At 50.4% G+C, this 27,339-nt stretch overlaps 2 protein-coding genes across 3 annotated transcripts in view; one reads left to right on the forward strand and one right to left on the reverse strand.

The window, feature by feature from the left end:
• Positions 1-2,527, forward strand: part of EPB41L5 (erythrocyte membrane protein band 4.1 like 5) — a 35,054-nt gene extending 32,527 nt beyond the window's left edge. The window contains exon 26 of the mRNA XM_073647496.1: positions 12-2,527. Within this exon, the coding sequence (XP_073503597.1) occupies positions 12-69 (58 nt within the window). The 3' untranslated portion in view covers positions 70-2,527. The remainder of the gene's footprint in view (positions 1-11) is intronic.
• Positions 2,528-3,155: 628 nt separating this feature from the next.
• Positions 3,156-26,791, reverse strand: LOC141161935 (leucine-zipper-like transcriptional regulator 1). Of its 2 annotated transcripts, none has more exons than XM_073647497.1 (8): positions 26,650-26,791; positions 18,126-18,324; positions 17,824-17,903; positions 17,193-17,271; positions 14,832-14,872; positions 14,633-14,753; positions 14,347-14,533; positions 3,156-4,722 (listed from the first exon to the last, which is right to left on the reverse strand). In XM_073647497.1, the coding sequence occupies exons 2-8, from the start codon at positions 18,286-18,288 to the stop codon at positions 4,128-4,130; spliced, it is 1,266 nt and encodes a 421-aa protein (XP_073503598.1). In that variant the 5' UTR covers positions 18,289-18,324; positions 26,650-26,791; the 3' UTR covers positions 3,156-4,127. The 2 variants fall into 2 exon arrangements, with proteins under 2 accessions (XP_073503598.1, XP_073503599.1); XM_073647498.1 differs by having other exon boundaries at positions 18,126-18,350; positions 26,650-26,757.
• Between the last annotated feature and the right edge of the window lie 548 nt (positions 26,792-27,339).

A 27,339-nucleotide genomic window follows, 5' to 3' on the forward strand; every position in this document is an offset into this window, starting at 1 on the left:
TTTTATTTCAGCACCATCATTCCTGAGGAGGTGACCAGACCACGGTGTCTGCTGACCACGGAGCTCTGAGGCGTCAGCTGGAGAGACTGGACATTTAAAGGGACGGTGTTATCAGTGTAAGAAGCTGCCGATGAGCCTGGACAGATCCCCCGACAGCCGATAAGATGATCCGTCACTTTAAGCTATCGATACACTGGAATCTATCTGCTCCCCTCCCCCCGCCGCTGTCAGGTGCTGATTTGGACGACTGACTGCGACATTTCATGGTCGGCTTCGCCTTACGCTCGGATCTCTCTGCGCTTTTATGGATCAACACTAAAGGTTAACTCCATCACTGAGACGATGGCGTCATAAAACTGTGTCTCGTGGATGAGGAATCTCCGGGGAATGTACGTGAAGATTCGCACCTGAGCCCTCGCCCTCCGGACTCCGCCGCGGCCTCGTGACGCTCGTTACGCGCTCATCTGGGGATTTTTTTCTTTTTTTATTGATGTATTTTTCATTAACTTTTATTCTTTTATTGTATTAGGAGAGAAATGCTGAACGTTAAATTTCCACAAAGTTGTCAGTGCTGGAATCCTGCTGTAAAGCGAGAGGCTGTAAAACTGACCCTGCACGTAGGCGGCGGCTCTGCTGTTTGGCGCGGGCGGCCGTTCTCCCCTAGAACGTTCATCTCAACACTTGTTTGTTACTTTTTGCTCTGTTTTAGGTGCAGGCTCACTTCTACCATAGAATAGAGAGAAACCTTCATCTAGATCCTTCATGGCTTCTACTCTAGTCACCTCCAGAGCTGCATTCTCCACCTGCAGGATCTTGTGCCTGTACAGAGATGCAGTGTGTTGTAGAGCTGTCAGTCTGGATAGCTGATTCTGGGCAGGTGGCACCTGAACAGTAAATGCAGCTCTGGATGTGACTAGTATTAACAAAAAGGTGAACTTCCACTTTAAGCCTTACGTTCCTCCTCAGCCTTGGTGCGTCTGGTTATGTTGCCTGCATGGTGCAGAGCTGCAGCTGCGTTTCAGTGTCTCTGATACATAGATATTGACATAATGTTTTCATCCCTTTGTTCCCTGAAAGCTTTAATCCTGGTGGCCACAATGAAACCGCTGCACTGTAAAGGAAACAGTCAGCAAGGTGTGGTTTGTTTTATTAGATCTCTAATCTCCCCCCTCCCGGTAGACTGCCCCCTAGGGACTGAATGCAGCAGGTGTTGTGTCAATCTTGTGTGGAAATACAATCTAACACTTGGCCAGATATTATCACTGTGACTCATTAAAGGGGACACGCAGCCTACCTCCCCATCCAGGCAGTGCTCTGGTATGTGTAATCTGTGTCACACGATGACCGCATGTACAATGTCGGGAAGGTTCAGGACGTTTTAGGTTGATGATTTTGTCTGTGGTGCCACACTCCGCTATTACTGAAGATTGTATCATTACTGGACATTTTATATCTTCCTCCAGTCGCATCCAGCGCTGCACTCGCCATCAGGCTGCAGCAAAGCATTGTGAGCGCTGCAGTTAGTCTTGTGCCCTATGGGTGGTATATGAGTGACTGCAGCTCTGGCTGTGACTGGAGTACAAGATGTGATGCAGGGGGGAATAGGGGCAAGTGTTTGGGATGTCTCTCGGCACGAAGGGAGGGAGGCGCGTGACCCCCGATGACTGGAGGTAAATTCTTCCCGATGGTTTATGGCTGATCCTGTGCAGGTTGCAGGTTGCCGCTCGCTGGAGGTTTGTCACATTAGCAGACTGAGACCTCTGTTGTTCCTCTGGTTCAGGAAATGTTCTGATACAAGGGGTATTTTATTAAATGAATCCTATAATGTTTGGGCACTACAACTCCCAGCATGGTCGATCTGTAGTCCTCACCAATAGATGTCTGGCACTTTTATTGCCCTCCCCACGTTATCACTAACCTTTTTTTATATCTATAATTATTTACAATGAAGGTGATAAGGTTTATGGTTCTGTTTCCACCTTGTCCTCTTATACTCTAGTCACAGCCAGAGCTGCGTTTCCATTACGTTTTTTTTGCTGTAGTCCCAGCCAGAGCAGCAGTACTGCCAGCCCCTAGCGCTCATACCTCGAGTTCCCCCTCAGCTGTCGTCTACAATTGCACCAGCTTTGGCTGTGAGCGGAGCATCAGACAAGGAACGAACAGCAGATGTTTTTGAAAGCAGCTCTGGCTGGAACTGGAGTAGACGCAGCAATAGCAAACTGCATTACTTGTAGCCTTCACTTGTGGGCGGGGCTATGTTAAGCTCCTCACTTGTGGGCGGGGCTATGTTAAGCTCCGCCCTCACTCTTCCTCGTAGTCACTCACTGTTTTCTGTATTTTTCGCACTAACGGGATTTTTACTCTTTTTGATATTGAAGCTTTTGCTGTAGATCAGAATGTAACTTATTTTTTTTTTAATTTTTGTGGCGATTCTTTGTAGACACCAGATCGCGACTCCGGTTTGTACTGAACCGATTATCGGGGAAATTATTCTATTTTACGTCAATTAAAAAAAAAAAAAAAATCAGACTTGTCTTTTTGGTTTTGACTTCATCCATTGGACGGAAACGAGCGGCCGTTCCCGCCAGGATAGTGACGATATTGCGCCATAGTTCACATCCTGAATGAGGCAGAATGCTGTTGAAATGACCACGCGGCAATTCTCTTCAAGGGCAAGAGCGCCTAAAACGTAAAAGGTCCCTGATTAGTGCAGGAGCAGCCCGCGCCAGTCATTCTCAGTCCCTTTGGGGTCTGCACCCAGCTTTCCGCAGATCCTGAACGTTTCTACTGCCGGGAAGCATTTAACTGACTGTCCAGTCCTTTTGAGCACAGTTGCAGAGTGACCTGGTTTCCATAGCGACGTTTCTAGAATGTATCCATGTAAATACAATGTATCCAGCACCGGAGGATTCTATGGTTACAGATGTCCAAGGCAGTAATGGAGCAGATATCGGCCAAAAGCAATGTACACTCATCTCACAACAAGTAGCAAAACCTCCATTCTTTACACTGCAGGCACCACCCCCAGCTGAAGCAATAAGATTTACAACACAATATGACTTGTTCTCTTACTTTTTTGATCAAGTGACTCAGGAATACGGGAGGATCCGTCTAACTCCAGACGTACAGCAGGAAAGTTACAGAAAAATCAAAACTTTTTATAAACTTTGTTTTACTCGCTCTTTACAATAAAAATCTGCAGATTTGTTTGTTACAAACAAGTTTATGGCACAAAACACAAAGATTCCTGTACACTTCTGTGTACTTCCCCTTTAAGAAGCAATCATCTCAATAGAGCCCACAGTCGGTGCTGGTGCCCGGCCAACACTGCACCATTAGATTTGGCACATAAGTATGGAAGACAACGATCCACCATCATTTACAGTCCGTGGACTATTCTAGCCCTCAATGGGGGGGCGGGATCCACAGGCTGCGTATTGGGGGCTTCTCGCCCTTCTCCCAGGACTGCATGACTGTGTTGCTGGTGTTAATTGTAATATACAGCTTGGCCGTAGGATCAGATCCTTGAGCCGTCGCTTTAAGAGCACTTATTCGTTAAAGGACCACAAAAGTTACACAACACCCCTCTGTATGATGGCAACACAAGGGACAGATAACCCCTTTAACAGTCGGTTCTTGCTGGTTCTGCCCATATCAATCTTATTATAGCACAGGTCATAGGTCATCACACGTAATGAATACCCTGGGTAGTAAGCATTCAGTCCCTGCAGACGACCCCCCGAGGATCGGGAGCAGCTCCCGCCGCAGCGTCCTGGACACACGGCCCAATATAGAGCATGACGCCGCTGTGGCCGCAGCCGCCACATTGAGATATAAAGGGACGGTAGCGTCGGGCTTAAAAACGAGTGCAGCCTGCAATTTCCCTCACTCAACACACTAAAACATTACACTCTGCCATCCTGAAATGGCTGATAACAGAGCACAAACTGTGCACTGTCCCTTTAAAAGCTCCATAGCACCTGAGACTGCAGCCAATATTTGAGGATTGTTTCCTGCCCGATGTCATAGTCCATTTACACTACAGGTGGCGCCACTGGTCACTGCTCTGACACGGCGGCAGCCCCCAATGTAACAGATAATCCCGCAGATTACTCAGTAACTTGCCGCTACTCCACCATAATCCGCCCGACGGAGATCTCGCAATGTCTGGAGAGCGGCCGCCCCCCAATCATCAGGAAAACATCCTCAGCCGGACCCCCGCAGGAAAGTGCAGGCGGCGGGTATTCCTCCTCCAGAAGCATAAACGACTCGTTCTCGTATCCGCTCATCAGACGCTGCTCATCGGCCCCGGAGGAGAAGGAGCAGGAACAGAGTACGGGGGACGCCGGACGCCCCTTAAAGGTCTTCATCTCTATCAGGTTGGAGTTGGAGATTGCGGTCACTTTATTGGAGCCCAAAGTAAGAAAAGAATAAATCTTCTGAGCAGAGGAGTCACCGCCGGGCGCCTCCACATATTCATCGCATACCGAGGGGTCCCTGCGGCCAGAAGTGGCACCGCCGTCCACCGCAGCCACGGAGTGATACATCCGCGCACAATCCACTCTCTGCTTCACCCGGGAGATTTTCTTCCAAGAGCGAGAAGCAAAGTCATATTTCCACAAATTATGTGCAGGAGTGCGAAACGGTAAACCGCCCCCGACGATCCAGAGACAGCCGCGATGGAGCACGCACGCATGGCCGACTGACTTCGGGGGCCCAGAGCTTCACCAAGCAAGAAAAGAGAGGAAACAAAGACGGAAGAAATTAAACTACTGCTATAATACTGCCCCCTACATACAAGAATATAACTGCTATAATACTGCCCCCTATGTACAAGAATATAACTACTATAATACTGCCACTATGTACAAGAATATAACTACTATAATACTGCCCCCTATGTACAAGAATATAACTACTATAATACTGCCCCCTATGTACAAGAATATAACTACTATAATACTGCTCCCTATGTACAAGAATATAACTACTATAATACTGCCCCCTATGTACAAGAATATAGCTACTATAATACTGCCCCTATGTACAAGAATATACAGTCATATGAAAAAGTTTGGGCACCCCTATTAATCTTAAGCTTAATGTTTTATAAAAATTTGTGCTTTTGCAACAGCTATTTCAGTTTGATATATGTAATAACTGTTGGACACAGTAATGTTTCTGCCTTGAAATGAGGTTTATTGTACTAATAGAAAATGTGCAATCTGCATTCAAACAAAATTTGACAGGTGCATAAGTATGGGCACCCTTATCATTTTCCTGTTTTAAATACTCCTACCTACTTTTTACTGACTTACTAAAGCACTTTTTTTTGGTTTTGTAACCTCATTGAGCTTTGAACTTCATAGCCAGGTGTATGCAATCATGAGAAAAGCTACTTAAAGTGGCCACTTGCAAGTTGTTCTCCTGTTTGAATCTCCTCTGAAGAGTGGCATCATGGGCTCCTCAAAACAACTGTCAAATGATCTGAAAACAAAGATTATTCAACATAGTTGTTCAGGGGAAGGATACAAAAAGCTGTCTCAGAGATTTAACCTGTCAGTTTCCACTGTGAGGAACATAGTAAGGAAATGGAAGAACACATGGACAGTTCTTGTTAAGGCCAGAAGTGGCAGGCCAAGAAAAACATCAGAAAGGCAGAGAAGAAGAATGGTGAGATCAGTCAAGGACAATCCTCAGACCACCTCCAGACAGCTGCAGCATCAACTTGCTGCAGATGGTGTCACTGTGCATCGGTCAACTATACAACGCACTTTGCACAAGGAGAAGCTGTATGGGAGAGTGATGTGAAAGAAGCCGTTTCTGCAAGCACGCCACAAACAGGGTTGGCTGAGGTATGCAAAAGCACATTTGGAGAAGCCAATTTCTCTTTGGAAGAAGGTCCTGTGGACTGATGAAACCAAGATTGAGTTGTTTGGTCATACAAAAAGGCGTTATGCATGGTGGCAAAAAAACACAGCATTCCAAGAAAAACACTTGCTACCCACAGTAAAATTTGGTGGAGGTTCAATCATGCTTTGGGGCTGTGTGGCCAATGCCGGCACTGGGAATCTTGTTAAAGTTGAGGGACGCATGGATTCCACTCAGTATCAGCAGATTCTTGACAATAATGTTCAAGAATCAGTGATAAAGTTGAAGTTACGCAGGGGATGGATCTTTCAGCAAGACAATGATCCAAAACACCGCTCCAAATCTACTCAGGCATTCATGCAGAGGAACAATTACAATGTTCTGGAATGGCCATCCCAGTCCCCAGACCTGAATATCATTGAACATCTGTGGGATCATTTGAAGAGGGCTGTCCATGCTCGGCGACCATCAAACTTTACTGAACTGGAATTGTTTTGTAAAGAGGAATGGTCAAAAATACCTTCATCCAGGATCCAGGAACTCATTAAAAGCTACAGGAAGCGACTAGAGGCAAAAGGAGGATCTACTAAATATTAATGTCACTTTTCTGGTGAGGTGCCCATACTTATGCACCTGTCAAATTTTGTTTGAATGTAGATTGCACATTTTCTGTTAGTACAATAAACCTCATTTCAAGGCAGAAACATTACTGTGTCCAACAGTTATTACATAGATCAAACTGAAATAGCTGTTGCAAAAACACCAATTTTTATAAAACAATAAGCTTAAGATTAATAGGGGTGCCCAAACTTTTTCATATGACTGTAGCTACTATAATACTGCCCCTATGTACAAGAATATAACTACTATAATACTGCTCCTATGTACAAGAATATAACTACTATAATACTGCTCCTATGTACAAGAATATAACTACTATAATACTGCCCCCTATGTACAAGAATATAACTACTACAATACTGCCCCCTATGTATAAGAATATAACTACTATAATACTGCTCCTATGTATAAGAATATAACTACTATAATACTGCTCCTATGTATAAGAATATAGCTACTATAATACTGCCCCTATGTACAGGAATATAACTCCTATAATACTGCCCCTATGTACAAGAATATAACTACTATAATACTGCTCCCATGTACAAGAATATAACTACTATAATACTGCTCCCATGTACAAGAATATAACTACTACAATACTGCCCCCTATGTATAAGAATATAACCACTATAATACTGCTCCTATGTACAAGAATATAGCTACTATAATACTGCCCCTATGTACAAGAATATAACTACTATAATACTGCTCCTATGTACAAGAATATAACTACTATAATACTGCCCCCTATGTACAAGAATATAACTACTACAATACTGCCCCCTATGTATAAGAATATAACTACTATAATACTGCTCCTATGTATAAGAATATAACTACTATAATACTGCTCCTATGTACAAGAATATAACTACTATAATACTGCTCCTATGTACAAGAATATAACTACTATAATACTGCTCCTATGTACAAGAATATAACTCCTATAATACTGCTCCTATGTACAGGAATATAACTCCTATAATACTGCTCCTATGTACAGGAATATAACTCCTATAATACTGCTCCTATGTACAGGAATATAACTCCTATAATACTGCCCCTATGTACAAGAATATAACTCCTATAATACTGCCCCTATGTACAAGAATATAACTCCTATAATACTGCCCCTATGTACAAGAATATAACTACTATAATACTGCTCCTATGTACAAGAATATAACTACTATAATACTGCTCCTATGTACAAGAATATAACTACTATAATACTGCTCCTATGTACAAGAATATAACTACTATAATACTGCTCCTATATACAAGAATATAACTACTATAATACTGCTCCTATGTACAGGAATATAACTACTATAATACTGCTCCTATGTACAAGAATATAACTACTATAATACTGCTACTATGTACAAGAATATAACTACTATAATACTGCCCCCTATGTACAAGAATATAACTACTATAATACTGCCCCCTATGTACAAGAATATAACTACTATAATACTGCCCCTATAAAGAAGAATATAACTACTCATAGAATCATAGAATGGTAGAGTTGGAAGGGACCTCCTGGGTCATCTGGTCCAACCCCCTGCTCAAAGCAGGATTCACTAGATCATCTCAGACAGATGTCTGTCCAGCCTCTGTTTGAAGACGTCCATTGAAGGGGAACTCACCACCTCTCGTGGCAGCCTGTTCCACTCATTAATCACCCTAACTGTCAAAAAGTTTTTTCTAATATCTAATCTGTGTCTCCTCCCATTTAGTTTCATCCCATTGCTTCTAGTCTTTCCTTGTGCAAATGAGAATAAAGATGATCCTTCTACAATGTGACAGCCCTTGACATATTTGTAGACAGCTATTAAGTCTCCTCTCAGTCTTCTTTTTTGCAAGCTAAACATTCCCAAATCCTGCAACCGTTCCTCATAGGACATGGTTTGCAGACCAGTCACCACTATACTATATATACTATATACTATAATACTGCCCCTATATACAAGAATATAACTACTATAATACTGCCCCCTATGTACAAGAATATAACTACTACAATACTGCTCCCATGTACAAGAATATAACCACTATAATACTGCTCCCATGTACAAGAATATAACTACTATAATACTGCTCCTATATACAAGAATATAGCTACTATAATACTGCCCCTATGTACAAGAATATAACTACTATAATACTGCTCCTATGTACAAGAATATAACTACTATAATACTGCTCCTATGTACAAGAATATAACTACTATAATACTGCCCCCTATGTACAAGAATATAACTACTACAATACTGCCCCCTATGTATAAGAATATAACTACTATAATACTGCTCCTATGTACAAGAATATAACTACTATAATACTGTTCCTATGTACAGGAATATAACTACTATAAGACTGCTCCTATGTACAGGAATATAACTCCTATAAGACTGCTCCTATGTACAGGAATATAACTCCTATAATACTGCTCCTATGTACAAGAATATAACTACTATAATACTGCCCCTATGTACAAGAATATAACTACTATAATACTGCCCCTATGTACAGGAATATAACTACTATAATACTGCTCCTATGTACAGGAATATAACTACTATAATACTGCTCCTATGTACAAGAATATAACTACTATAATACTGCCCCTATGTACAAGAATATAACTACTATAATACTGCTCCTATGGACAAGAATATAACTACTATAATACTGCTCCTATGGACAAGAATATAACTACTATAATACTGCTCCTATGTACAAGAATATAACTACTATAATACTGCTCCTATGTACAAGAATATAACTACTATAATACTGCTCCTATGTACAGGAATATAACTACTATAATACTGCTTCTATGTACAGGAATATAACTACTATAATACTGCTCCTATGTACAGGAATATAACTACTATAATACTGCCCCTATGTACAAGAATATAACTACTATAATACTGCTCCTATGTACAAGAATATAGCTACTATAATGCTGCTCCCTATGTACAAGAATATAACTACTATAATACTGCTCCTATGTACAAGAATATAACTACTATAATACTGCTCCTATGTACAAGAATATAACTACTATAATACTGCTCCTATGTACAAGAATATAACTACTATAATACTGCTCCTATGTACAGGAATATAACTACTATAATACTGCTCCTATGTACAGGAATATAACTACTATAATACTGCTCCTATGTACAGGAATATAACTACTATAATACTGCCCCTATGTACAAGAATATAACTACTATAATACTGCTCCTATGTACAAGAATATAGCTACTATAATGCTGCTCCCTATGTACAAGAATATAGCTACTATAATACTGCTCCCTATGTACAAGAATATAACTACTATAATACTGCTCCTATGTACAAGAATATAACTACTATAATACTGCTCCTATGTACAGGAATATAACTACTATAATACTGCTCCTATGTACAGGAATATAACTACTATAATACTGCTCCTATGTGCAAGAATATAACTACTATAATACTGCTCCTATGTACAAGAATATAACTACTATAATACTGCTCCCTATGTACAAGAGTATAACTGCTATAATTCTGCCCCCTATGTACAAGAATATAACTACTATAATACTGCCCCCTATGTACAAGAATATAACTACTATAATACTGCTCCCTATGTACAAGAATATAACTACTATAATACTGCTCCTATGTACAAGAATATAACTACTATAATACTGCCCCTATGTACAAGAATATAACTACTATAATACTGGCCCTATGTACAAGAATATAACTACTATAATACTGCTCCTATGTACAAGAATATAACTACTATAATACTGCTCCTATGTACAAGAATATAACTACTATAATACTGCTCCTATGTACAAGAATATAACTACTATAATACTGCTCCTATGTACAAGAATATAACTACTATAATACTGCCCCCTATGTACAAGAATATAACTACTATAATACTGCTCCTATGTACAAGAATATAACTACTATAATACTGCTCCTATGTACAAGAATATAACTACTATAATACTGCCCCCTATGTACAAGACTATAACTACTATAATACTGCTCCTATGTACAAGAATATAACTACTATAATACTGCCCCTATGTACAAGAATATAACTACTATAATACTGCTCCTATGTACAAGAATATAACTACTATAATACTGTCCCTATGTACAAGAATATAACTACTATAATACTGTCCCTATGTACAAGAATATAACTACTATAATACTGCCCCTATGTATAAGAATATAACTACTATAATACTGCCTCTATGTACAAAAATATAACTACTATAATACTGCTCCTATGTACAAGAATATAACTACTATAATACTGTCCCTATGTACAAGAATATAACTACTATAATACTGTCCCTATGTACAAGAATATAACTACTATAATACTGCTCCTATGTACAAGAATATAACTACTATAATACTGCCCCTATGTACAAGAATATAACTACTATAATACTGCCCCTATGTACAAGAATATAACTACTATAATACTGCTCCTATGTACAAGAATATAACTACTATAATACTGCTCCTATGTACAAGAATATAACTACTATAATACTGCTCCTATGTACAAGAATATAACTACTATAATACTGCTCCTATGTACAGGAATATAACTACTATAATACTGCTCCTATGTACAGGAATATAACTACTATAATACTGCTCCTATGTACAGGAATATAACTACTATAATACTGCCCCTATGTACAAGAATATAACTACTATAATACTGCTCCTATGTACAAGAATATAGCTACTATAATGCTGCTCCCTATGTACAAGAATATAGCTACTATAATACTGCTCCCTATGTACAAGAATATAACTACTATAATACTGCTCCTATGTACAAGAATATAACTACTATAATACTGCTCCTATGTACAGGAATATAACTACTATAATACTGCTCCTATGTACAGGAATATAACTACTATAATACTGCTCCTATGTGCAAGAATATAACTACTATAATACTGCTCCTATGTACAAGAATATAACTACTATAATACTGCTCCCTATGTACAAGAGTATAACTGCTATAATTCTGCCCCCTATGTACAAGAATATAACTACTATAATACTGCCCCCTATGTACAAGAATATAACTACTATAATACTGCTCCCTATGTACAAGAATATAACTACTATAATACTGCTCCTATGTACAAGAATATAACTACTATAATACTGCCCCTATGTACAAGAATATAACTACTATAATACTGGCCCTATGTACAAGAATATAACTACTATAATACTGCTCCTATGTACAAGAATATAACTACTATAATACTGCTCCTATGTACAAGAATATAACTACTATAATACTGCTCCTATGTACAAGAATATAACTACTATAATACTGCTCCTATGTACAAGAATATAACTACTATAATACTGCCCCCTATGTACAAGAATATAACTACTATAATACTGCTCCTATGTACAAGAATATAACTACTATAATACTGCCCCCTATGTACAAGACTATAACTACTATAATACTGCTCCTATGTACAAGAATATAACTACTATAATACTGCCCCTATGTACAAGAATATAACTACTATAATACTGCTCCTATGTACAAGAATATAACTACTATAATACTGTCCCTATGTACAAGAATATAACTACTATAATACTGTCCCTATGTACAAGAATATAACTACTATAATACTGCCCCTATGTATAAGAATATAACTACTATAATACTGCCTCTATGTACAAAAATATAACTACTATAATACTGCTCCTATGTACAAGAATATAACTACTATAATACTGTCCCTATGTACAAGAATATAACTACTATAATACTGTCCCTATGTACAAGAATATAACTACTATAATACTGCTCCTATGTACAAGAATATAACTACTATAATACTGCCCCTATGTACAAGAATATAACTACTATAATACTGCCCCTATGTACAAGAATATAACTACTATAATACTGCTCCTATGTACAAGAATATAACTACTATAATACTGCTCCTATGTACAAGAATATAACTACTATAATACTGCTCCTATGTACAAGAATATAACTACTATAATACTGCTCCTATGTACAGGAATATAACTACTATAATACTGCTCCTATGTACAGGAATATAACTACTATAATACTGCTCCTATGTACAGGAATATAACTACTATAATACTGCCCCTATGTACAAGAATATAACTACTATAATACTGCTCCTATGTACAAGAATATAGCTACTATAATGCTGCTCCCTATGTACAAGAATATAGCTACTATAATACTGCTCCCTATGTACAAGAATATAACTACTATAATACTGCTCCTATGTACAAGAATATAACTACTATAATACTGCTCCTATGTACAGGAATATAACTACTATAATACTGCTCCTATGTACAGGAATATAACTACTATAATACTGCTCCTATGTGCAAGAATATAACTACTATAATACTGCTCCTATGTACAAGAATATAACTACTATAATACTGCTCCCTATGTACAAGAGTATAACTGCTATAATTCTGCCCCCTATGTACAAGAATATAACTACTATAATACTGCCCCCTATGTACAAGAATATAACTACTATAATACTGCTCCCTATGTACAAGAATATAACTACTATAATACTGCTCCTATGTACAAGAATATAACTACTATAATACTGCCCCTATGTACAAGAATATAACTACTATAATACTGGCCCTATGTACAAGAATATAACTACTATAATACTGCTCCTATGTACAAGAATATAACTACTATAATACTGCTCCTATGTACAAGAATATAACTACTATAATACTGCTCCTATGTACAAGAATATAACTACTATAATACTGCTCCTATGTACAAGAATATAACTACTATAATACTGCCCCCTATGTACAAGAATATAACTACTATAATACTGCTCCTATGTACAAGAATATAACTACTATAATACTGCCCCCTATGTACAAGACTATAACTACTATAATACTGCTCCTATGTACAAGAATATAACTACTATAATACTGCCCCTATGTACAAGAATATAACTACTATAATACTGCTCCTATGTACAAGAATATAACTACTATAATACTGTCCCTATGTACAAGAATATAACTACTATAATACTGTCCCTATGTACAAGAATATAACTACTATAATACTGCCCCTATGTATAAGAATATAACTACTATAATACTGCCTCTATGTCCAAAAATATAACTACTATAATACTGCTCCTATGTACAAGAATATAACTACTATAATACTGTCCCTATGTACAAGAATATAACTACTATAATACTGTCCCTATGTACAAGAATATAACTACTATAATACTGCTCCTATGTACAAGAATATAACTACTATAATACTGCCCCTATGTACAAGAATATAACTACTATAATACTGCCTCTATGTACAAAAATATAACTACTATAATACTGCTCCTATGTACAAGAAAATATCTACTATAATACTGCTCCTTATGTACAAGTATATAACTACTATAATACTGCTCCTATATACAAGAATATAACTACTATAATACTGCTCCCTATGTACAAGAATATAACTACTATAATACTGCCCCCTATGTACAAGAATATAACTACTATAATACTGCTCCCTATGTACAAGAATATAACTACTATAATACTGCTCCTTATGTACAAGTATATAACTACTATAATACTGCTCCTATATACAAGAATATAACTACTATAATACTGCTCCCTATGTACAAGAATATAACTACTATAATACTGCTCCTATGTACAAGAATATAACTACTATAATACTGGTCTCACCTAGTTTTGATGACTGACCAGATATGTCTCCGGAAATCAAATCTCCAGAAATCGTTTTGTTCGGACATATTCTTTAGTCCTCCAAACAAGAACATAGCAGCATTATGGGTCACACAGGAGTGTCCATGTCGGGGTCCCGGGCCCAGACCGCGTGTGTGGGGGCTCAGCTGTGACCACTTCTGTGAATCTGCCAAGAAGAGACAGTGACCATCACGGTTACATCGGGGCAGACGTTCATCACCGATGCAGTTTCTTGTTACAGACCCTCGCAGACTGTGGAGATTACCAAAATCGAACGCCCAGAATTCCTCCACTGCCCCCTCAATATCGAAGTAGCCTCCGTAAACGAACATGGCCGCCTGGTGCACGACCGCACTGTGCCCCTTCCTATTCGTGGGTCTGTTCTCCTGTAATACACAACCGTAACGTTGTATCTGAGCTCGGCCCCCCCGAGGAGCGGCGGCACCGATGGCGGCGGCACTCACCTGTCCGTCCCAGGCCGTCACTTCACACCAGCGTCTCGTCTCTGATGGGAGAAATCAGGGTCACGTAATACAGGACGCGTCCCCTCGTCTCATTTATTATCTTGTTACCGTTGTATTATTGGTGAGGAGACGGGGGCGCTCACAGAGAACGGGACAGATTAACGCACAATTACATTTTTTTTTTTTTATTTGCATTATTCACATATTGAATTATTAAAGGGATAATCCAGAGAATAAAAAAATATATATTCACATTGACACAACTCACATCCAGAGGAACAACGTTTTCAGAAGTCGCCACATGCACCAATCTGAGCTACTCACCGGGAGAGCGCCCCCTTCCTCCCGAGACACTAGATCAGGGGCAGTGTGCTGCTTCTAGCCCCCCGTATGCCACCTCAGAAAAAAGAAGAGCGTGGCTTGCTTTTTGTTATGCAGGCCAGCCCCCCTGACCAAGCTTTATGTCCTGCTTTTCTGTTTGCAATGTCATTCCTTCCTCTGTTCTATGCCTGCCAGACCCCCCCCCCCCGCACGTGATCTATGCCTGCTAGACCCCCCACACGTGATCTATGCCTGCCAGACCCCCCCGCACGTGATCTATGCCTGCTAGACCCCCCACATGTGATCTATGCCTGCCAGACCCCCCCGCACGTGATCTATGCCTGCCAGACCCCCCCGCACGTGATCTATGCCTGCCAGACCCCCCCCCGCACGTGATCTATGCCTGCCAGACCCCCCCCCCGCACGTGATCTATGCCTGCCAGACCCCCCCGCACGTGATCTATGCCTGCCAGACCCCCCCGCACGTGATCTATGCCTGCTAGACCCCTCCCGCACGTGATCTATGCCTGCCAGACCCCCCCCGCACGTGATCTATGCCTGCCAGACCCCCCCCGCACGTGATCTATGCCTGCTAGACCCCTCCCGCACATGATCTATGCCTGCCAGACCCCCCCCTGCACGTGATCTATGCCCGCCAGACCCCCCCGCACGTGATCTATGCCTGCCAGACCCCCCCGCACATGATCTATGCCTGCCAGACCCCCCCCTGCACGTGATCTATGCCCACCAGACACCCCCTGCACGTGATCTATGCCCGCCAGACCCCCCCGCATGTGATCTATGCCTGCCAGACCCCCCCGCACGTGATCTATGCCTGCCAGACCCCCCCGCACGTGATCTATGCCTGCTAGACCCCCCCCCCCGCACGTGATCTATGCCTGCCAGACCCCCCCTGCACGTGATCTATGCCCGCCAGACCCCCCCTGCACGTGATCTATGCCCGCCAGACCCCCCCTGCACGTGATCTATGCCCGCCAGACCCCCCCCGCACGTGATCTATGCCCGCCAGACCCCCCCCCCCTGCACGTGATCTAAGCCTGCCAGACCCCCCCCATGTGATCCATGCCTGCTGCTTCTTCTCAGCTTGTCTGTGGCGATCACAGCTTCATCTCACACTCATTGATGTGTCACAAACAAGCTGCAGGCGGCCAGCACTGAACAAGTCTAATCTGTGCTGTGTAGAGAGAGTCAGGACATGTCACAGACAAGACGTGCAGCTGCAGACAGAGAGCAGAGGAATAACGCATGGTCATGGCTTGTTCTCTGCTGCCTGATCGTTCCTTCCCAGCTTGTGTGCTGTCCTGACTCCTGTGTTCCCTCCATTCCCTTTCACAGCTTGAGGCCACGGCCCCACTATCAGTATCTGGTCAGTATTCGGTCAGTATTTGTTCTCAGGAGTGGGAGCCAAAACCAGGAGTGGGTGAGAAATGCAGAATTGGTGACTTGTTTCTATTCTACCTTTTCTCTGATTGTTCCTTACTTGGTTTTGGCTCCAACTCCTGAGAAAAAATACTGACCGAATACTGATAGTGGGGCCGTGGTCTTAATGTGACAATTGATGACCCCCCTCCCCTCTCTGACTTGTCATTGAGCGCGGAGGCACACAGGACATCAGTCTTGGTCGGGGGGCACAACAAGCAAGGCGCAGGCCACATGATCTGTGACTGTATGGAGGGGGCCCCTGAGGTGTGGCACAGCGTCCCAGGAGGAGCGGGGCCCCCAGGAGCTGCCTCTGTATACAGTGAATACTTCAGAATAGCAGATAATCTGATAACACAGCCATGGATGAGAGCCTGTGTAGTTTGTGAAGTTATACCCATGTGAATAGTTTTTATCATCTCCCCGGAGAGCCCCTTTAATGTACGATGGGCCCTTACAGACCTGCCGGGGGAAGGGATACAATGCCTGCAGCGCTCCCTCTATGGCTGCACAAAGTCCATTAAACAGGTGCTGTCCCTTTAAGAACCAGTGCGCCACATCTGTCACGGTCCTATTAACCCCACACGTGCCATTTCTCACCTGTGCCGTACATCCAGAGCGGGGTCATTTCTCGATTTGCCCCAAAGTCTACCATCCCCCCGAATACATAGAGGCGGCCCTGCGGAGACAGGAGAAGAAGAAGTTATCGCTACGTTTCCCCTCAATGTAGCTACAAAGTTTCTATTCGTTGAAGTTAAAGGGGTCCCAGCCACAGAGGAGCGTGCCCCCAAAGCTCCGTGCAGTGCGATCATTGGCGCAGTCACATAAGTGACGCAGCGCGATATGGGGGAGACGCACCCTCACCTCCGACACCTCCAGGACTTCAGAAGGCTGCGCCAGTCTATGGTTGTCACAGCTCCTTCCATGTCATCCAATTAAAGGGGAGGTGCAGGTCACCTAATAAGGGCCCCTCAGTGATGAGAGCATGCAGGAGGTGAAGGGCCACGATGCATTATATAAGGTGGCGCTCGGAGCGTCCAGAATGGGAGCTTCTCACTTATCGCTTCCCTGCGCCCTAATGGGACAACTGCTACCAATATTCCAAAGTGGATGATCCCTTTAAGGTCAAGACCTGAAGAAGTTTAAGGTAAAATGAAAAGAAAAAAAAAAAAAAAAAAGACCCAACATAAAGGAAAGGGGGCAGTGATCAGAGGGGGAGCGGCGCAGTCACCTCGTGGGCCACCATGGAGTGTCCTTCCAGTTTATCGGGGGCTTGTCGACAGCTCGGAAGCTGCTCCCATCGTCCGAGAGCTGAAAACGAGAGGCTGAGAGTGATGATGTGTAAGAGGAAAGCAGCAGTCGTCACATTGTGTTTACCCAACAGAAGACGGAGACCTGCGAGCGACAAAGGAGCGAGCCCAGGAGCGCCGCCGGAGGCTGAAAGGGGCGGTGCAATAACGATGCCAGCTCCTGGGGTCACCCGTCCTTGGCTCATCACACAACAATGGCGGCATTGTAATAAATGTCGCTCACCTATACTGTAGCGCCAGAAATCCCCCAGGACGGTGTCCTGCCGGCCGCCATGGACGTACACAAAGCCGTTATAGGCCACCGCGGCATGCCTGAAGCGGTCACATGGCGCCTTCTCCCTGCGGGACAGCGGCTCCCAGGCACAGTCTGCGCTCTCCGTGATCATTCTCGCCGGGTCCTCCGCATGGTCTCACACTGCCCCCTGCAGCCAGGAGGACAAAACGGGGGCTACAATTTATTATCACCTGCATCGGCTCAGGGGCGACGACTTCTGTGACTAAAGTCAGAGAGAATGGCCAAGATGGCCGAAACGATGGTCACATGACCAGACTGGCAGAAGCAAAAACACCGGGGAGACGTGCCACAGCTGGAGCGCTGCTCTGAGGTTCGGGGACACGTTCATATAATCAGAGCTAAGTTCAGACTCAATAGAAATGTGGCCCCGATTATATTCTATCCGCTCAGTGTTACCCAGTCTACTGCTGGCTGCAGAAGGAGTTCACTGAGAAGCTGTCAGTGAGCTCGATCTGACAGTATCTGGCGATCCAGCAGTCCTGGAGGTGATGACCCGGCCCCGGAGCCCCGATCTCCCATCATCCCGTCTGTCCGGGATCACATGAGGATCCGCACAAGAATCATTCACAGAGATCCGGCTCCTCACATCATGAGGATTTCTCGCTCTGCAGCTTTATGCACACTCTCCCACGCTGGGGGGCACACACACACACTCTCTCACGCTGGGGGGCACACACACACACTCTCTCACGCTGGGGGGGGGGGGACGGACGGACGACACACTCTCTCACGCTGGGGGGGACGGACGGACGACACACTCTCTCACGCTGGGGGGGGGGACGACGACACACACTCTCACGCTGGGGGGGGGGACGGAAGACACACTCTCTCACGCTGAGGGGGGGACGGACGACACTCTCTCACGCTGGGGGGGGGACGACGACGACACACTCTCACGCTGGGGGGGACACACTCTCACGCTGGGGGGGAACGACACACTCTCGCTCACGCTGGGGGGGACACACTCACACGCTGGGGGGGGGACACACACTCACGCTGGGGGGGGGGACACACACACTCACGCTGGGGGGGGACACACACACTCACGCTTGGGGGGGGACACACACACTCACGCTTGGGGGGGGACACACACACTCACGCTGGGGGGGGACACACACACTCACGCTGGGGGGGGGGACACACACACTCACGCTGGGGGGGGGACACACACACTCACGCTGGGGGGGGGACACACACACACTCACGCTGGGGGGGGGACACACACACACTCACGCTGGGGGGGGGACACACACACACTCACGCTGGGGGGGGGGACACACACACACTCACGCTGGGGGGGGGGACACACACACACTCACGCTGGGGGGGGGACACACACACACTCACGCTGGGGGGGGGACACACACACACTCACGCTGGGGGGGGACACACACACACTCACGCTGGGGGGGGGACACACACACACTCACGCTGGGGGGGGGACACACACACACTCACGCTGGGGGGGGGACACACACACACTCACGCTGGGGGGGGACACACACACACTCACGCTGGGGGGGGACACACACACTCACGCTGGGGGGGGGACACACACACACTCACGCTGGGGGGGGACACACACACACTCACGCTGGGGGGGGACACACACACACTCACGCTGGGGGGGGACACACACACACTCACGCTGGGGGGGACACACACACACACACACTCACGCTGGGGGGGACACACACACACACACACTCACGCTGGGGGGGACACACACACACACTCACGCTGGGGGGGGGGACACACACACACTCACGCTGGGGGGGGACACACACACACTCACGCTGGGGGGGGGACACACACACACTCACGCTGGGGGGGGGGACACACACACACTCACGCTGGGGGAGGGGACACACACACACTCACGCTGGGGGGGGGACACACACACACTCACGCTGGGGGGGGGGACACACACACTCACGCTGGGGGGGGACGGACACACTCACGCTGGGGGGGGGGGACACACTCACGCTGGGGGGGGGGACACACACTCACGCTGGGGGGGGGGGACACACACACTCACGCTGGGGGGGGGACACACACACTCACGCTGGGGGGGGGACACACACACTCACGCTGGGGGGGGACACACACACTCACGCTGGGGGGGGGACACACACACTCACGCTGGGGGGGACACACACACTCACGCTGGGGGGGGACACACACACTCACGCTGGGGGGGGGACACACACTCACGCTGGGGGGGGGGACACACACACTCACGCTGGGGGGGGGGACACACACACTCACGCTGGGGGGGGGGGACACACACACTCACGCTGGGGGGGGACACACACACTCACGCTGGGGGGGGACACACACACTCACGCTGGGGGGGGACACACACACTCACGCTGGGGGGGGGACACACACTCACGCTGGGGGGGGACACACACACTCACGCTGGGGGGGGACACACACACTCACGCTGGGGGGGGGACACACACACTCACGCTGGGGGGGGGACACACACACTCACGCTGGGGGGGGGGAACACACACTCACGCTGGGGGGGGACACACACACTCTCACGCTGGGGGGGACGGGACACTCTCTCTCTCACGCTGGAGGGGGGACACACACACTCACGCTGGGGGGGGGGACACACACTCACGCTGGGAGGGGGACACACACACTCACGCTGGGAGGGGGACACACACACTCACGCTGGGAGGGGGACACACACACTCACGCTGGGAGGGGGACACACACACTCACGCTGGGAGGGGGACACACACACTCACGCTGGGAGGGGGACACACACTCTCACGCTGGGGGGGGCGACGACACTCTCACGCTGGGGGGGACGGGACACTCTCTCTCTCACGCTGGAGGGGGGGACACACACTCACGCTGGGGGGGGGCGACGACACACTCTCACGCTGGGGGGGACGGGACACTCTCTCTCACGCTGGAGGGGGGGACACACACTCACGCTGGGGGGGGCGACGACACACTCTCACGCTGGGGGGGACGGGACACTCTCTCTCTCACGCTGGAGGGGGACACACACACACTCACGCTGGGGGGGGGGACACACACACTCACGCTGGGGGGGACACACACACTCACGCTGGGGGGGGGGAACACACACTCACGCTGGGGGGGCGACGACACACTCTCTCTCTCACGCTGGAGGGGGGGACACACACACTCACGCTGGAGGGGGGGGACACACACACTCACGCTGGGGGGGACGGGACACTCTCACACTCACGCTGGGGGGGGGGACACACACACGCTGGGGGGGGGGACACACACACGCTGGGGGGGGGGACACACACACACGCTGGGGGGGGGACACACACACACGCTGGGGGGGGGGACACACACACACGCTGGGGGGGGGACACACACACACGCTGGGGGGGGGGACACACACACGCTGGGGGGGGGACACACACACACGCTGGGGGGGGGGACACACACACACGCTGGGGGGGGGACACACACACGCTGGGGGGGGGGGACACACACACGCTGGGGGGGGGGGACACACACACACGCTGGGGGGGGAGACACACGCTGGGGGGGGGAGACACACGCTGGGGGGGGGAGACACACGCTCGGGGGGGGGGACACACACACACGCTGGGGGGGGGGACGGGACACACACACGCTGGGGGGGGGGACGGGACACACACACGCTGGGGGGGGACGGGACACACACACGCTGGGGGGGGACGGGACACACACACGCTGGGGGGGGACGGGACACACACACGCTGGGGGGGGACGGGACACACACACGCTGGGGGGGGACGGGACACACACACGCTGGGGGGGGACGGGACACACACACGCTGGGGGGGACGGGACACACACACGCTGGGGGGGGACGGGACACACACACGCTGGGGGGGGACGGGACACACACACGCTGGGGGGGGACGGGACACACACACGCTGGGGGGGGACGGGACACACACACGCTGGGGGGGGACGGGACACACACACGCTGGGGGGGGACGGGACACACACACGCTGGGGGGGGACGGGACACACACACGCTGGGGGGGGACGGGACACACACACGCTGGGGGGGGACGGGACACACACACGCTGGGGGGGGACGGGACACACACACGCTGGGGGGGGACGGGACACACACACGCTGGGGGGGGACGGGACACACACACGCTGGGGGGGGACGGGACACACACACGCTGGGGGGGGACGGGACACACACACGCTGGGGGGGGACGGGACACACACACGCTGGGGGGGGACGGGACACACACACGCTGGGGGGGGACGGGACACACACACGCTGGGGGGGGACGGGACACACACACGCTGGGGGGGGACGGGACACACACACGCTGGGGGGGGACGGGACACACACACGCTGGGGGGGGACGGGACACACACACGCTGGGGGGGGACGGGACACACACACGCTGGGGGGGGACGGGACACACACACGCTGGGGGGGGACGGGACACACACACGCTGGGGGGGGACGGGACACACACACGCTGGGGGGGGACGGGACACACACACGCTGGGGGGGGACGGGACACACACACGCTGGGGGGGGACGGGACACACACACGCTGGGGGGGGACGGGACACACACACGCTGGGGGGGGACGGGACACACACACGCTGGGGGGGACGGGACACACACACGCTGGGGGGGGACGGGACACACACACGCTGGGGGGGGACGGGACACACACACGCTGGGGGGGGACGGGACACACACACGCTGGGGGGGGACGGGACACACACACGCTGGGGGGGACGGGACACACACACGCTGGGGGGGACGGGACACACACACGCTGGGGGGGGACGGGACACACACACGCTGGGGGGGACGGGACACACACACGCTGGGGGGGGACGGGACACACACACGCTGGGGGGGGGGGACACACACACGCTGGGGGGGGGACACACACACACGCTGGGGGGGGGGGACACACACACGCTGGGGGGGGGGACACACACACGCTGGGGGGGGGGGACACACACACGCTGGGGGGGGGGACACACACACACGCTGGGGGGGGGGGGACACACACACGCTGGGGGGGGGGGACACACACACGCTGGGGGGGGGGGACACACACACGCTGGGGGGGGGGGACACACACACGCTGGGGGGGGGGGACACACACACGCTGGGGGGGGGGGACACACACACGCTGGGGGGGGGGACACACACACGCTGGGGGGGGGGACACACACACGCTGGGGGGGGGGGACACACACACGCTGGGGGGGGGGACACACACACGCTGGGGGGGGGACACACACACGCTGGGGGGGGGGGACACACACACGCTGGGGGGGGGGACACACACACGCTGGGGGGGGGGGACACACACACGCTGGGGGGGGACACACACACGCTGGGGGGGGGACACACACACGCTGGGGGGGGACACACACACGCTGGGGGGGGGGACACACACACGCTGGGGGGGGACACACACACGCTGGGGGGGACACACACACGCTGGGGGGGACACACACGCTGGGGGGGGACACACACGCTGGGGGGGGGACACACACGCTGGGGGGGGGGGACATACACGCTGGGGGGGGACACACACGCTGGGGGGGACACACACGCTGGGGGGGGACACACACGCTGGGGGGGGGGACACACACGCTGGGGGGGGGACACACACACGCTGGGGGGGACACACACGCTGGTGGGGGACACACACGCTGGGGGGGGGACACACACGCTGGGGGGGGGGGACATACACGCTGGGGGGGGACACACACGCTGGGGGGGGGACACACACGCTGGGGGGGGACACACACACGCTGGGGGGGGACACACACACGCTGGGGGGGGGACACACACACGCTGGGGGGGGACACACAACGCTGGGGGGGGGGACACACACACGCTGGGGGGGGACACACACACGCTGGGGGGGGGACACACACGCTGGGGGGGAGACACACACACGCTGGGGGGACGACACACACACGCTGGGGGGGGGACACACACACGCTGGGGGGGGGACACACACACGCTGGGGGGGGGGGACACACACACGCTGGGGGGGGGACACACACACGCTGGGGGGACGACACACACGCTGGGGGGGACGACACACACACGCTGGGGGGACGACACACACACGCTGGGGGGGGGACACACACACGCTGGGGGGGGACACACACACGCTGGGGGGGACACACACACGCTGGGGGGGGGACACACACACGCTGGGGGGGGGACACACACACGCTGGGGGGGGGACACACACACGCTGGGGGGGGACACACACACGCTGGGGGGGGGACACACACACGCTGGGGGGGGGGGACACACACACGCTGGGGGGGGGGACACACACACGCTGGGGGGGGGACACACACACGCTGGGGGGGGACACACACACGCTGGGGGGGGACACAACCCCCGGGGGGGGGGACACACACACGCTGGGGGGGGGACACACACACGCTGGGGGGGGGGACACACACACGCTGGGGGGGGGACACACACACGCTGGGGGGGGGACACACACACGCTGGGGGGGGACACACACACGCTGGGGGGGGACACACACACGCTGGGGGGGGACACACACACGCTGGGGGGGACACACACACGCTGGGGGGGGACACACACACGCTGGGGGGGGACACACACGCTGGGGGGGGGACACACACGCTGGGGGGGGACACACACACGCTGGGGGGGGGACACACACGCTGGGGGGGGGACACACACGCTGGGGGGGGACACACACGCTGGGGGGGGGACCACACACGCTGGGGGGACACACACCTGGGGGACACACACACGCTGGGGGGGGGGACACACACACGCTGGGGGGGGACACACACACGCTGGGGGGGGGGACACACACACGCTGGGGGGGGGACACACACACGCTGGGGGGGGGGACACACACACGCTGGGGGGGGGGACACACACACGCTGGGGGGGGGGACACACACACGCTGGGGGGGGGGACACACACACGCTGGGGGGGGGACACACACACGCTGGGGGGGGGGACACACACACGCTGGGGGGGGGGACACACACACGCTGGGGGGGGGGACACACACACGCTGGGGGGGGGGACACACACACACGCTGGGGGGGGGGACACACACACACGCTGGGGGGGGGGACACACACACGCTGGGGGGGGGGACACACACACACGCTGGGGGGGGGGACACACACACACGCTGGGGGGGGGGACACACACACACGCTGGGGGGGGGGACACACACACACGCTGGGGGGGGGGACACACACACACGCTGGGGGGGGGGACACACACACACGCTGGGGGGGGGGACACACACACACGCTGGGGGGGGGGACACACACACGCTGGGGGGGGGACACACACACGCTGGGGGGGGGGACACACACACGCTGGGGGGGGGGGACACACACACGCTGGGGGGGGGGACACACACACGCTGGGGGGGGGGACACACACACGCTGGGGGGGGGGGACACACACACGCTGGGGGGGGGGACACACACACGCTGGGGGGGGGGACACACACACGCTGGGGGGGGGGACACACACACGCTGGGGGGGGGACACACACACGCTGGGGGGGGACACACACACGCTGGGGGGGGGGACACACACACGCTGGGGGGGGGGACACACACACGCTGGGGGGGGGGACACACACACGCTGGGGGGGGGGACACACACGCTGGGGGGGGACACACACGCTGGGGGGGGGGACACACACACGCTGGGGGGGGACACACACACGCTGGGGGGGGGGGACACACACACGCTGGGGGGGGGACACACACACGCTGGGGGGGGACACACACACGCTGGGGGGGGACACACACACGCTGGGGGGGGACACACACACGCTGGGGGGACGACACACACACGCTGGGGGGGGACACACACGCTGGGGGGGGGACACACACACGCTGGGGGGGGGACACACACACGCTGGGGGGGACGACACACACACGCTGGGGGGGGACACACACACGCTGGGGGGGGACACACACACGCTGGGGGGGGGGGACACACACACGCTGGGGGGGACGGGACACTCTCTCTCACGCTGGAGGGGTGGGGGGTCTCTCTCACGCGGCTGTATATATATATATTCGCTCTTCCCCGGTGTCGGCGGGTGGGGGCGGAGTTATCCTCTGTGAATCGCCTGATTGGCGGAGATGTCGCCGGTCCTGACCCCGCGGGGCGACTCCTCACATGACTGCGGCTGTGCTGACATCACACGGGGTCTCCGCAGCCCCTGGACCTATGAAGCCACTTCTGGATAATAATAACTCTGCCATGATCACGTGATCATAGAGGGAGGCGCCGCGATATTGTCATGTCGTGATACCAAGGAAGTGTCGGCGCGCCTCCATCTGTGATTATAACGGTCTACACACTGCCTCGTGTCGTGACATACCTGATTACTGACAGAAGCTCATTACCGCGATATTACTCACCTGACAGCGGCCATATCCCGACACCACAACCGGCCCAGAGAGCGGAGAAAACCCGACTGGCGTGACGTTACCGCAAGCCCCGCCCAGCGGGGAGGGGCGAGAAAGGAAGAGGACGGACTGCACGTTCCACCAGTGAGGACCCCGCCCCCTGTGACCAACAGCGACACCTGGTGCTGAAAGGAGAAACAGCCACAATCTCATTATAACAACAATAAACAACCCAAACCCGTCACCCAGGGAATGCTGGGAAATCCGACCCTGCAAACTCAGAATCAGTGATGTAATGTATGTACACAGTGACTGCACCAGCAGAATAGTGAGTGCAGCTCTGGAGTATAATACAGGATGTAACTCAGGATCAGTAATGTAATGTATGTACACAGTGACTGCACCAGCAGAATAGTGAGTGCAGCTCTGGAGTATAATACAGGATGTAACTCAGGATCAGTAATGTAATGTATGTACACAGTGACTGAACCAGCAGAATAGTGAGTGCAGCTCTGGGGTATAATACAGGAGGTAACTCAGGATCAGTAATGTAATGTATGTACACAGTGACTGCACCAGCAGAATAGTGAGTGCAGCTCTGGGGTATAATACAGGATGTAACTCAGGATCAGTAATGTAATGTATGTACACAATGACTGCACCAGCAGAATAGTGAGTGCAGCTCTGGAGTATAATACAGGA

The sequence above is a fragment of the Phyllobates terribilis genome, unplaced genomic scaffold, assembly GCF_046119375.1.
Source record: "Phyllobates terribilis strain yellow unplaced genomic scaffold, ASM4611937v1 Scaffold_9__5_contigs__length_417890890, whole genome shotgun sequence".
In the NCBI taxonomy this organism is placed as follows: Eukaryota; Metazoa; Chordata; class Amphibia; order Anura; family Dendrobatidae; genus Phyllobates; species Phyllobates terribilis.